Below are 13,888 nucleotides of genomic sequence, written 5' to 3' on the forward strand. Positions count from 1 at the left end.
GTGTGGGTGGGGCCTGCCTGATGCAGTGACTTAGGGATCCAGGCTGACTAGGGAGATACAACTCCTCCACACGTGCTTCCAGGGTCCTCACAGCTGGAGAATCCAGCGCTTGTAATCAAGAGCTTCTTTGTGTGCAGCTGGCTTGGCGATGGACTGCTCAGATTTCCCTTCAAGAGAGTACCTGCTGTGAGGGGTGAAGTTGGCTGAAAGTCTCCAGCTGCTGGCACCTTCCGGGTCTGCTGCTGTGGTTGAGCTGAGGGCAAGATCTCCCCGGGCAGCTTGCAGCTCAGCTGGGTTACTAGGGTCTAGCCATCTCTGCCCAGCATGGGACTCCCCTCACAGGAAATCTGCATTGGCCTTGGCTAAGACTTTCTCCAAGCTACAGCACTGTCATAGCTTCTTCCTACCCAGTCCCTCCTTACAGATCTCTCTCCTTGTTTCCCCCATGGGTGTCAGAACTGCAATGCAGCCTGAAAGGCTTTCCCTGCCTACTTTTGACCCCTCTCCCCTGTATCTTACAGGCATTACCCAGAATAAATCGCTTGCACTCTTTACACCTAACTCCCAGGAAGTCAGAACTCATAGAGACTCTAGGTCATATTTCACCTGTATTCACATTTTATTGGCCAAAGCTACTCATATCTGTGTGCCCATCTTCAAGGAAGTGAGAAGACTAACCCAGAAGGCAACTAAATGTTGGGGCATATTTGTAGTATCTATCACAACTATTGACTAAGCAGCTGTTAATTATCCCCGCCCCTGACTTTTGCCAGCAGAGCCCCACTTCTGTTCAGGTGTCTACCCTGCACTTCCTGTCATGACTCAGGGGCAGACTGTAACTTACCAGAGTCAGTTATAACCATCCTATTTTCCTTCCTAGAGGTTGGATCAGGAAGGGGCATGTGACCCAATCCTGGCCAATTAAAAGGGAGAGGAGGTGTTCTGGATGCTTCTGGGCTTTAAAAAGAGACATGAAACGGGGAAAGCCCCCTCTTTGTTGCTGAGTATTGTGTGTGGTTGAGCTCTTCAGAGCTGAGGCAGCCATCCTTCAGCTTGTCAACAGGGAAGAAGAGAAAAACATAAATAAAACTCAGGCCGTTTGTGTAAGACACAAACTTTTTGTGGTGAGCCCTTTACGGAAGAAAAACCATGAAAACTGAGACTGACTGAGCTCCGTGTCTTCCTGCGTCTTGCTTTCTTTTTCTTGTCAGATCAGTTTCAGTCACACACCTCTTCTCTCTCCTCCACATCACATCAGTTCTTGTTCAAAGAATGAAAACAGCTAAATGGGATGATTCAACTGACACAGAGAAAGAAGCGAAAATTGACCAGTCAGGAAATGACTGCATTAATGATTTTCTGTTGACTCATTGCTTTTTAAAAACACCCAAATGCAGTTAGCTGTTGTCTACAAGATAAATTCCTAAGGGGGAAAAAAAACAAAAAAAAGACACTAGACTTACTCTTTCACTCCACGTTAGGTAGAGAACTGACATTTTTGGAGTACTTACTGTATGCATGACACTTTATTAGGAAATTTACATAGATTGTCTCATCAAATGATTTTGCATTGCCTTTTGAATAAAATTTTAACTTTTTCTGAAGCCCATCCTACCCAGTGTGATTTGGCCTTCCGCTTCAGCTAACCCCCTCCATCTCTGCTCCAGCCCTACCATCCTGACCTTTTTTGGTTTATGAAACATATCCAGCATGTTCCTACCTCAGGACTCTTGCACTTCCCATTTCCACTGCCTGGAATGCTCTTTCATTGGTCTTCATGTGTCTAATTTCTTCTCATCAATCAGACCTCAGCTAAAATACCCCTTTCTCAGAGGAGCCTTCCTTGGTCATCCAACCTAACATAGCACCTCTTTCTCTACCCTTAGTCACCTAGTCCAGTACCCTGATTTATTTTTTTCCCATTGCACTATAGTATCTGATATTATCTTTTATTTGATTTTAATCTGTCTCCTTTCATTAGATATTTCCTCTATGCCATGTTCACTGCTGTATCTAAAGCCTTTAGAAGAGTGGCTGGCACAAACGAGATGTTCAACAGTGTTTGTTGAAAGGACAGACAGATAGCACACTCTATAACCTTATAAGGCAGAGTACATCTTATTTACAAGGGTCAATGTCCTGCAGCCAAAGACCATCAGGAGCGTTCTGGTTGTTGAACAACTTGGGTTTATCGCTCATTGCAGTGGCAGAGAATGAACATCACGGGTAACTAACCACAAGGCATCTCAGTAACAGGGTGTCAGAAAAGGACTTAAAAGATTTGGGTCCAAGTTAGGTGATTTTGGTTGGGGTTTAAGGAAGCGGTACTTTTCTAGATTGAATGTTGTTGGGAAGCATGGACAATTCTATGATGGAATATTCTTTTTTTGTTTAAACAAGGTTCTGGGGATGGAACCCAGGACCTCGTGCATGCTAAGCAGGCATGCTACCACTAAGCTATACCCCACCCATCGTGGGATATTCTAAATAAATCTCATCTACAAGGCAGGAGGACTGGAATGCTGCTAACACTATAACTGGTAAAAACGTAGCAGTCATTCATATTAGTCAGGATTGGGTGTTGTTTGGTGTTTTTGTGGTTTGCCAGCGACTTTGTTTTTGTCATATTCAGACAAGATTACTGAGTGGTCTTATTTTTGGTCTTACTTCCTCATAGTTATTGAGCAGCTGTCTCTGACATTGATGTTCTGTGAAACTGTCTTTAATAGGAAACCATGAAAACCTAGCTGTGAGTGTCAGGCCATTTTCTGGATGTCAGGGTCTGTTTTTCTCTTTCTTAAAAGTCTCCTAGTGCTGGAGTCCAATGTCAGACAGTGAAGAAGTAAGCAAGAGTGTTGCTTTTGGCTGTTTGATAGTTTCCCCTTTTCTCCCTCACCAATTCTGTATTTGTACAGGGGTAGCCACTGAACCAAGATGGTGGAGGCCAAGGTAGAGAAGCAGTGCTTCTAGAAGTCAAACAACTCAAAAATGTCCTATTTGCCCAAGATTTAGTTACCATCTCAGCACATGCTCAGGTACAACTAATTTTCAAATGGGGCATGGTGAATCTTGAATAATAGGGCGACCCAGTCTTCACCATCACCTCAAAGATCATGTTCAACCATCCACCAGGGCCTTGGTTCTGGTTCAAAATTTTCTCTAAACACAGCTGGATGGGTTTAGTAAAGTTTTTTAACCAGTATTCCAGTATCCTTTGGGCTCCCTGTATTCCTCTGTTAGCAGCCCTACTATATTCTAATTAATTTGTTTATAATCTGTCTACCTGGTTAGACTGTCTCCCTCATGCTTGAATCCCTGAAAGTTAATTTTAACAAAGGACTTGGCACAGGCTAGGCTCTCTATAAATATTAAATGGATTTAAAATGGAGATTTAATTTCTGGCATGAATTCATCTCACACAGCATTTATTGGGTCTGTCCTATGAGCCAGGAGGATATTTTGATAAATCAGATAGTCCTTACCTTCAGGGTATTAGCACTTATTCTAATAGATTTAAGAAAAAGAAGAGCTGGCATTTATTTAGGGTCAGGCACTGTGTTAGGCACTTTGCATGTATCTGAGTTATTATTGAGTTTTATAGGTAAAACAATGGATACAGTAGTGGATTCAGTAATTTTGCTCAAGTCACACAGCTATTAAGGGGCAGAGCAGGGATTTTAACTCAGGCAATCTGATTCCAGTAACACTTGCCCAACTATTAAGTTGAAAGGTGCCACGTAATTTCGCAGTTCTGTCGTTAAATCGGAGTTCAGGTTCTGGACCCAGGTTATCAAAATTACGGCAGATACTAACTTGAAGGTGGAGTAGGTTACTATGACCAACCTGGGGAAGCCCTTATGTTCATTACTAGCCAGTGTGGATGGATGAACAGAGTGGCATTAGCTTTCTGCTAAAGCAGAAATGGATTTCGGTGTTGGCTTGTCTATTAACAATTATTGGGCGCCCACTCTGCTCAAAACAGGTGTTCCCTGCTACTTCCTCTCCTCCCTGCATTCTGGAGCTAGGAAGGGAAAGAGGAGAAAGAGAAGAAAAGGCAACGAGGATGTGGAGGGCGGGCGGGTGGGCATCTTATGTCGCTCCGCCTCACCCTCTTGCTCACACCGGCCACGCCCCTCAGCCTCGCCCTCTCCCCCAAACCCACTTTAAACTCCCGCCCCCTTTTAATGGCGACCAATGCCTGACCCAGGAGCCTGCAGGAGGCTGCGGATTGGCCGGCGCCCCAGTTGCCGAGGGAACGGGTGGGTCCGGTGGGGTCCCCGAGCAGGGCGGGGGCTAGGGGTATCCGCCGATTTCCGCCCCGGCCCGCCCTAGACTGCCGCGCCCAGGTCCACGCCCATCGTTGGCGGAGGGAGGGGGCCGTCCCCGCGCGCCCCCAGGACCCGCGGGCCCCCAGCTGGCCTCCTGTTCGGGGCGCACCGCCCTCCGCCTCCATCTCCGCCCCCGGGATCTGCGGCTGCCAGCTCCGGAGCGCGGCTTCCCCGGCCGGCGGCGCGATGGGCTGCGGGAACTCCACCGCCACCAGTGCTGGTGCGGGCCAAGGTGAGCGCGGCAGGCGGCTAGGGGCGCGGGGACGGCGACTCGGGGGCGGTAGGGAGCTCTACAGGGTGGGCTGCCTCTGAGGAAGAGGCCGAGAGAGAGGCTTCGAGAAGGATGCAGGGACTCGGGGCTGGGACAGCCTGCAGCCCCCTCTCCCTGTCCCCATTTTACAGACTGAGTGGACCTCCCGGTTTTGGAAAGACCGAAAGCATGGCATTCCCCCTTCCCCCTCCGCGCAGAGACGGTCACGCCTGGACGAGGAGAGCCTGCAGGGCGATCCTGCGGAGGGATCGTGGGGATCCCTAGCGGCGGGGCTCCCCTGCAGCGGGTAGACCCTGCACCCTCCTGGGGAAGAGGGTTCCTAGTCGTGCCCAGCGTCGGTTCCCTTCTCTCCTTCGCTCGCTCCTGCAGGCCTAGCCCCCAGCACCTCGGAACCTAGAGGCTACACCTGGAAAAGTGCAGCAGAACAATTCAGGACTTTTTTTGGAAGAGGGGTGCTAGCGAGGTTGAGAGGAACTGCAAACAGGGCTCCAAAGATTCACCCGAGTGTGGCTTGATGCTTAAGACCGCTGGGGTTCTTGTAGGGTTTCTCTGAGTAGCTGCAGTATTGAGGATGCTTTAGAATATGTGTGACAGATCTTTAATATTAGCAGTGATCCGTTGATATATTTTTCATTTTAAAAAATATTGAAACTTCTTTTTACACCACTTCATTTTTTTTTTTTTTGATTGGCAGGCGAAGTCTTCTAGATTCCCCCAGTCAGCCAGGCATTGTATCCAGTGACTTATTCCAAAACTCAACCCTTCTTTTTGACTCAGCTAGTGTCTACTGATTTTAAGAGTCTGGATCTGTTTTGAGTAATATCTTCTGACCTATTTTAGTGTCTTTTGGATAAAGAACTCGTATCTCCTCCAATTGAGATCAATCAGATGCCACATCCCATCCCAACCAGCAAATGGGAACAGCGCTCTGATGCTGCAGTATTTCCTAGGCGGGTGTGGATGCCCTGTCAATGACTTTGTGACCTTGGGCCTGTCACTTCCCTTAACCCAGACCTTGAGGAAGATATGGTTTAAAATTCAAGCCTTTTTCATTTATTTATTTTAAAGTTTATTGTGATGTACACCTATGGGGTCAGATAAGGAGATCTGCTCATTTAATTGACCAAGTCTGTTATTCCTCTTTGGCTGTCAGTGACCACACAGATAATATTTTAAGAGAAGGTGCAAAAACATGTGGGATTCTAGTCCTAGAGCTGTGAATGAACCCAGGTAGTGATTCATTGAAAACTTTCTCTTATAGGTAACCTTTACTATCTTGAATTAAATTCCCATCCTTGTGATAGGCAGAGAGCCACTGTGGAACAAGTCTCCAATTCCTGTAACAGTGACATAGGTTAGTTAGCTTAGTTAGTGCCGTAGAGCAAGGACAAAATTCTAACTTGAGAGTGGCCAGAGAGCTCTGCATGGAAACCTGGAACAGAGTCAAGGCCACATCCTGCACCAGGAATTACAGTTGACCCTTGAACAACATGCGTTTGGACTGTGTGGGTCCACTTACACATGGATTTTTTTTTTTCAGTACTAAATACTATGGACTACACAATCTTTGGTCATTTGAATCCAAGGCCATGAAACTGTGAATGTGGAGGGCTGATCAGAAGTTACTCTAGGATTTTCAACTCTGTGGCGGGTTGGCGCTCTTAACCCCAGCGTTGTTTAAGGGTCAAGTATATATCTCTCCACCTAACATTTACTGTGTCCCTGTGCCTTCCACTGCACATGCACCCTACTTTTAAAAAGGTTATGAACAATTATCCACATTACAAAAAAAAAATCATAGGAAGGATTTGTTACCGATTTCCTTTAAAGTGGAGCTAGTTTAGTTCATTTACATATTTATTAATGAACTGCTTGTCAGGTTTGGGGAGAGATGGAGGAGTACCATTGCTAAACCAGAATGGTAAGGTGGCTCTGAAATGGTAATGTAAGAAAGTGAGAAAATACGATTCTCTTTACAAATATTTGGTTGACTTTTTTTCTCTAGATGCACACCCCTAATTATATAAAAGGAGATACAGTTATATTGAAAAAAAAAAAAAAACCTCTCAAAGTGCATGTCTTCTTGCTGAGGAGCCTCACTTTTGTTTATGAAGGACAGCTCCGTAAGAGCGTGCTGTTCTCTCCTCAAGCTCGCTCATAAAAATTACTTTATGTTCGGAGAAGAGCAAGATAGCAAGCACAGACTGTCAGACATGAAGGAGAAGAAAACAAACACTGAGTAGGGAGTTATTGCATCGCCTCTTTGGTGACTCTGCTCTTGTCTCTGAGTCTGGGAAGTCATTCCCTGAATGTTTCTCTGCTGGTGAGTCCTGCTGGCTAGCTTTGGGATTTGGTCAGTTATTTTCAAATTTTCTGTCAGCTGGTGGTAGGACTTCAGTTTCAGAAAGGAAATGCATCAGGAGGAGAGATGTAAGGTTAAGAAAAATAAGCCACAGTGTAAAGGTACTTCAATTTCTTTCAGTTGTGAACTTTGGCATCAGCATCAAATATGCTGCCACCTAAGCTGCAAACATATGTTGCTGTATCCAGGTGAAATGAAGTGTGTTAAATAGAGGTTGTCCCCATCCTCCAGGTAAATTTCATGCGCAGCTTCTGAAGTGTCCCAGGAGTCCTATAATTCAGTAGTCCTATTTAAGCATTTCAGAAAAAAAGGGAGAGAGTCGGTGGGAAGGGTGCTGAACTAGAGCCTGAAGAGTGAGGCTCGAGCTTGACATTGGCCCTGTGCTGGTTTTGTTACCATTTCACTTTGAGCTACAGAGTAAAAGCACACTGTGCTGTAATTGTTATGCAGTAGTGGAATATTACCATGTTGAAGGTGAAATGATTTTCCCGGAATATTTTTCTATAAGAACACAGGAAATCTACTTTCAAAGGATACATTATCACATTATAAAATGCCCCCCAACCTGACATCTCTATTATAAGCCCTGTTTTACTCCCTAAGTAATTCAGGTAAAACCAGAAAACTGTTTCTCTTTTCCCTGAGCTGTCTGCACAACTGCCTTTCTTGGCTTATGTCTGGTGAAATTGGTTTATGTGACAAATTGGTATTTAGTAGTGTACTTGAGTAAATTTGATTCTGTATGTCCAATGTGTGGAGAAGCTAAAATGCAGTAAAATAGTCAAATGGCCAGAAGGAATCAGATCATTCAGGCCCTGGAAATTCAGGTTAGATTTCCTTTACAGTAGATTTCTAACTGTAAGCTTATACACAGTCCACCTCTATGTGCAAAGCTTTGTACTCAGGTATAATAGGAACTTTTAGGGCAGGGGTAGGGGCAGCCAGCAATGGATGACTGTGGAATGAAATCAAACTTTCCTGCTCTTGAGAAGTTGATTGTCTAAGGCAGGAAGATGAACCAGGTGAGAACCACTGCAAAGCAAATTGGAGTAGACTGTGCACTGAACGTCCAGTGCCCAGGAGGTGTTGAATAAGATGCTAGTTTAATCAGAGAGGTCTTTGGGGGAGGAGCTGAGCCATCAGTGTAGATGGGATCATGAGAACCATTTCGACTACACAAGCGCTCTCCCCGTTTTAATGCTTTAGTAAGGTCACTCTCTCAATGTAGAAATTTGATTTTTCCAACCTAGAACTGTAGTCGGAGGACTTCTTGTATTTTCCATTCAGTGAAGACTCAGTGAACTCTTCCTGCATAGTGTAGAGTCTAGACCCTAAACTATAGAGAAATATCTGCATGAAAAGAGTCTGTTTTTAAAGGATTGCATTTACTGTAGGGCAAGGGGCATTTGCTTTCTTTGGGTTTCTCTCTGCTCCCCATCCCCACCTCTCTCTCTCTCTCTCTGCAATCAGGTTCTCTATCCCCTTGTTTTTCCTTGAATATATTCCTAATTAGGCAGAGAAGTGAGCACAGCTGCATTTGAGCTGATGGTCCACAACATGCAGTCATACCCTGCATACGGTCGTATGTGTAGACTGTTAAGTGAGTCTGTAATGTAAACCAGAAAATCCCTTCAAAGTTTAGATGGTTCCAGATACCTAAACGAGCCTATTTCAGTGCAGGCTAAGGCGGTAGAAATTATTTGCAGCAGCAGGGTCATTTCAGAAGGATTCTGCTCTTGGTAGTTGAGTGAGTTGGTTAGCTGTAGGTTTTCTACCAGAGATACGTAACTGGCAGCTATCTGACCATAACTTTGTGTGCAGTTTATTATTCGAATGTTTCTATAATCGTTCTTCTGGTGATTCACATAATAGTCTGAGGTGGCGAGAAGGAGGAATTTAACAATTACTTATCTTATTTTATCAGTGTACCTGGGGAGGCACTGTAGTTCTTTTGCGTCTAATTATTTAGGTTAGTTATCTCCTTATCCTCAATTAGATAATTGCATTCTCTTCTTTTGACGTAGCTGTATGGTCTGGCCTTAATCTACATCTGTAAGTGGTAGCACTGAAATTCTGCCACTGTGCTCAGCTCCAGGTCACGTGGGGGGAAATAATATAAACTAGTTCTTTGATATCAGCAACATTTTATACCTTGTGCTACTTCCCCCAAGCTCACTAAGGCCTCAGCCCCACAATCTTCTCTATTCTTTAAATATGTTCAACTCATTTTTTTTTTTCTATTTGTTTGGACACTCTTTGCTGGAGAGCCAATATTTTGTTCTCCTTCCCCAAACGTAGACCTCGTGAGAGCCTCATGCATCTTGTTCTCAGCTGGACCCTCAGCCTCTAGACCTGTATCCAAACTTGCAATGGAATTTTTTGGGTGTTAAAGTTTTTTTGTTGAATGAATAAATATATTGGGGAAGCAAAGAAGATAGAAAATTAAGTCCTAAATTGTGTGAGCACACTGTGACAGATGTAGCACTGGAGAGAATGAAATAAAACCTTAAGCAGTCAAGGAAGCCTGCTCGAAAGAAGTGGGACTCAATTTGACGTTGAAGAATAGGTAAGATTTGGATAAGCAGAGAGCAGAAGGGAGGGCATTTTTTGTGCTGTGTGAAAACACAGGGCCAGTGTATTTCAGGGTAGTGACCAGTCTCTGACTGGGTTAGTAGTTCATGTTGGTTGCAGTGTGTTGGAAGTGAGAATGGTTAGGGTGGGCGCGAGGAGGACGGAGAGGAGGAGAGCCTCAGAACTGAGAGAAGGCTCTGGAGCCAGAAGGCCCCAGTTGGAATCCTGCCTTCTTATCAACTGTGTGACCTTGGGCAACTTGCTTAAACTGTACCTTAGTTTCCTCAACTGTAAAATGGGAGAGTAATTATAGAACCTACTCAAGGTTAAATGAGCTAATACATGGAAAGTGCTTAGAACAGTGCCCCATATAAGTACTTTATATGCTATTTATATTATTAATATAGGGAAAGACATTCATGGCTGATGAAGAAGGAAAGACCCAGCGGATAGAGTGACATAATTTAAAGCTGCTGTCAGGAGTCAGTGACGTGAGAGGGTCATCAGTGAGTGGTGGGGGTGTTGATGTCAGGGACCCCCGGAGGCCAGCCTGGCTGAGGATGGACCGCATGTGACAGAGGAAGGGGGAGGGAGAAGTGAAAATGAACTCAAACTGTTCGAGCGAGGGTGACTGGCAAGGGATGCTGCTTCCTCTAAAGGGAAGGCGGGAGGGCGCCAGTGGTCCTTCCACTCTTGGATATACCATGTCTGACGTGATGTCAATGGCACCTCTGCTCAGACAGTTCCCACTGATGCAACAGAATCATGAGATTCGCTTGCTCCCAAGAGTTGATGTGAATGGTTTGTAAAGGTGACCCAAGTTCTGCCATGAGCTACTTACAGCTCAATCAAGACATGGCTTAAATTATAGCAGGTAAATGTCAATGTGTTAGCTTAGGCCTCTGTTTATTAATTTTTACCAGCCTAGACTGTAGCTGCTCAGCAAGGACAACCTGTAAGCAAAGAGCTTCCATGTTCATTAATGAATCATTTTATTGGTGACAACATGGATGGACCTAGAGGATGTTATGCTAAGTGAAACAAGTCAGACAGAAAAAGACAAATACTGTGTGTCATCACTTGTGTGTGGAAATAGTAAAGCCTTTGTTGTACACCTGAGATTAATACTGTAGGTCAAGTATACTTTAAACATTTTATATTTCTAGGACACCTTGACCTGAATGTTTTTCTCCATGACTGAAGAAATGACTTATGAATCTGTATTTCTTATCAGCTTATTGAAAAATAAACGTCACTTCATATGAACTCAAGAGCTGTTGTTCTACTTCTTTCGGCCAAGTTGAGGCTATGACATAGTTTTAGAACTATTACGGGTCAGAGGAGACATAGCAAGCTGCACAATTAAAGGGAATTTTGTTTATTTTTCTGTAGTTATGTTTTTACAGTTCTCAGTGAGACGTTTTTCTTTTATAAAAGAAATAAAGAGTAAAACGTTCCTACATATTTGTATTATTTCCCATAAGAGTCATAATCATTTATGTTTCTGATCATTTATGCTGAAAGAATGATTTGTAAATCTTTAGTACCGTTTAGAAATTCTTCATGGATGTAGTTTTTTTGGTGTTTATTTTAAATTATCAGTCTGAACAAAGAGATGCAATTTAATATGTGATTTAGCAATTCATTTACTTGTGAATATTCTAATATGTCACATAAACTATCAAATGCATAGGTTATAGTGATGAAAAAGGCATTAATAGACTATGTTTTCAAGTGTAAAAATGTATGTGACCTTTCTTTTAAAAGAGAAATACTTTGTTTATATTAGAATTTGGCATGTGTGAGGAAACCCATAACAATAAATACAGGATTGTGAACAATGTTGAAAACATACTGGGCGGTGCAGCTCAATCTTTTTAAGTTATCAGACTGATGAGATGGTGAAGAAACGTCTGTCTATAGGAACCGAGGTGTTATGGGTATCTACTTAGCACAGCTGATCTGACGTGCGTTGCAGCTGCCTCGCTTCATCATTCACTAGGAACAAACTTCTGTCTGTGGCGTGTATGATATGTCATATTGAATTTAATTCTCCCCAATTATTAATTTTGCTGTGCATTACTTTTCAAAAGAGAGTTTCTGGTTTTGAAGGGGTGGAGGAGGACAGGGATAAGCAGGTGTAGTGGGTTGAAGGGTGGCCTCTCAAAAGATGTGTTCGTGTCCTAATCCCTGGGACGTGGGAATGTTCTCCTGTTTGGAAAGAAGGTCTCTGCAGATATGATGAAGTTAAGGATGCCGAGGTGAGGAAATCATCCTAGATTATCTGGGTAGGCCCTAAATCCAATGATAAGTGTCCTTATAAGAGACAGACGAGGAGAAGACAGAGATACAGAGGTGATGTGAGGACAGAGGCAGAACAGAGAAGCAGCCAGGAATGCCAGGGCCTGTTCACTGCCCCCAGATGCTAAGAGAGGCCTGGGGTGGATTCTTCCCTGGAGCCTCCACAGGGAGTTTGGACCGACTGACCCCTTGACTTTGTACCTCTGGCCTCCAGAACTCCGAGAGCATGTATTTCTGTTATTTAAGCCACTCAGTTGTGGTGGTTTGTTCCAGCAGCCCTACGAAACTGATACAGAAGGCTTTTCTGCACTTGTTTGGGAATGGGATAAAATTAGAAAATAAGAAAATATAGTTTAAAAAACTATACTTGGAATATAAATAATTATTTGTTGAAGCAGATACAGCACGGTTCAATCTTGGTGTGATTTGTGAAGGATTTCAGAGCCTCAGTTACTTATCAGAGCACCAGATGTTTATAAAACGTGGAGAAACATTCTGAGAGGTGTCTTCCCTCCGGACACCATCGACTTCCCCAGTTCTCTGACACTAACTGGTGTCCTGCGATGCAGGTCAGTCCTGACTGCCGCCTGGAGCTAGCGTCAGTCACCGCGGGTTTGAGGGCTCAGCCCCTCAGATGCTCTCACCTCAGACACCAGGAGCTAGTACTGGGTCCCCAGGTTACCTGCACTTCTGTCTGCCTTGGCAACAAATTTGGGGGTTCCTACAGCCCTCCTCATGTTTGATAATTTGCTAGAATGAGTCACAGGAATCAGGAAGGCACTTTGCTTACTGGTTTAAACAGCAGTTTATTGTAAAGGACACAGGTGAATCACCAGACAGAGAGGAATTAGGGCGATGGTAAGGCTCCCAAGCGCAGGAGTCTCTGTCCCCATGGAGCTGGAGTGCGCCCCCTCCTGGCGCTTGGGCGTGTTCGCCAACCTAGAAGCTCTGAACCCCATCATTTTAGGAGGCTTTATTACATAGACAGGGTTGATTAAATCATGGGCCATTGGTGATGATCTCTGTCACCAGCTCCTCTTTCTTATGGGAGGACAAGGAATGGGGCTGAAAGTTCCAAGCTTGTAATCAGACTGGGCTTTTCTGGCCACCAGCCCCCATCCTGAAGCTGTCTAGGGTCCTGCCAGGAGTCTCCTCTTTAGAATGAAGGAGGCTCCCGTCTCCCTTATCACTCAGGAAATCCCAAGGGTTCTAGAAACTGTGCCAGGAACAGGGAACACAGACCAAATATCTTCTGTGATTCCACAATATCAGATTAAGTTTTTAAATGTTTGAATAAATTGGGTTTGCTATGCATTTTTAAGTGACTGAGACTTTTGACTTCAGGACTCATAAATAAAAATTTTTAAATCTTTAGACAAAAGTAAAAGGTGTACACAATCATGGGGAAACGAAGTGACACTGAACCACCACCAGTCTTTAAGTGTTAAAGAAACAGTTACACTCAGAAAGAGATGTTCTTCCTTACATTCTCGAACCATTTACCGTGACTTTTTGTCCCTGGAACTCTATGTGTTACTTTTCTGAGAGCAGACCTTACCTCCTTCCCTTCTGTTTTTAGGACGATATTTAAAATTACAATTATCATTAATAAAATTTTGGAAAATAGTTGTAAAATCTCGATGCACAAAAATTCCAATGGTCTTTATAGTTTGTGGTGCTTTTATTCCATAAGAACCATTGTTACCTTCCTTCCATCACTGTTCCTCCTGAGGCCCTTATATTAATGCACCAAGGCTGTATTTAAACAGTAAAGAGTCCTTTTGGCTAGAAATGAAGTGGTACTAAAAGGGATAAAAGCTCTATCCCAGGGGCCTAGAAAGAAGCTGATACACTAGTATAAATATTTGTTTAATAAGTGCTGAATCTCATGAACCATCAACACAATTTAAAGCAAATGGGATTTTGCCACTCTGAATAGTTCTAGTCAAAGTATTTTTTTTGCATAAATTATCAAGAGTAGAGTTCTACATCTGGTTAATTTTCATCAATATATAGGTGAAGTGTGATTAAAATATTGTAGTGAGGGTAGTAATA

At 43.7% G+C, this 13,888-nt stretch overlaps 1 protein-coding gene across 1 annotated transcript in view; it reads left to right on the forward strand.

Annotated features, from left to right (window-relative positions):
* Positions 1-2,134: 2,134 nt before the first annotated feature.
* The window catches only part of C11H12orf75 (chromosome 11 C12orf75 homolog), a 34,923-nt gene continuing 23,169 nt past the window's right edge, over positions 2,135-13,888 (forward strand). Inside the window, exons 1-2 of the mRNA XM_010996453.3 lie at positions 2,135-2,226; positions 4,208-4,560. Coding sequence (XP_010994755.3) covers positions 2,135-2,226; positions 4,208-4,560 — 445 coding nt within the window. The remainder of the gene's footprint in view (positions 2,227-4,207; positions 4,561-13,888) is intronic.

The sequence above is a fragment of the Camelus dromedarius genome, chromosome 11, assembly GCF_036321535.1.
Source record: "Camelus dromedarius isolate mCamDro1 chromosome 11, mCamDro1.pat, whole genome shotgun sequence".
Taxonomy (NCBI): domain Eukaryota; kingdom Metazoa; phylum Chordata; class Mammalia; order Artiodactyla; family Camelidae; genus Camelus; species Camelus dromedarius.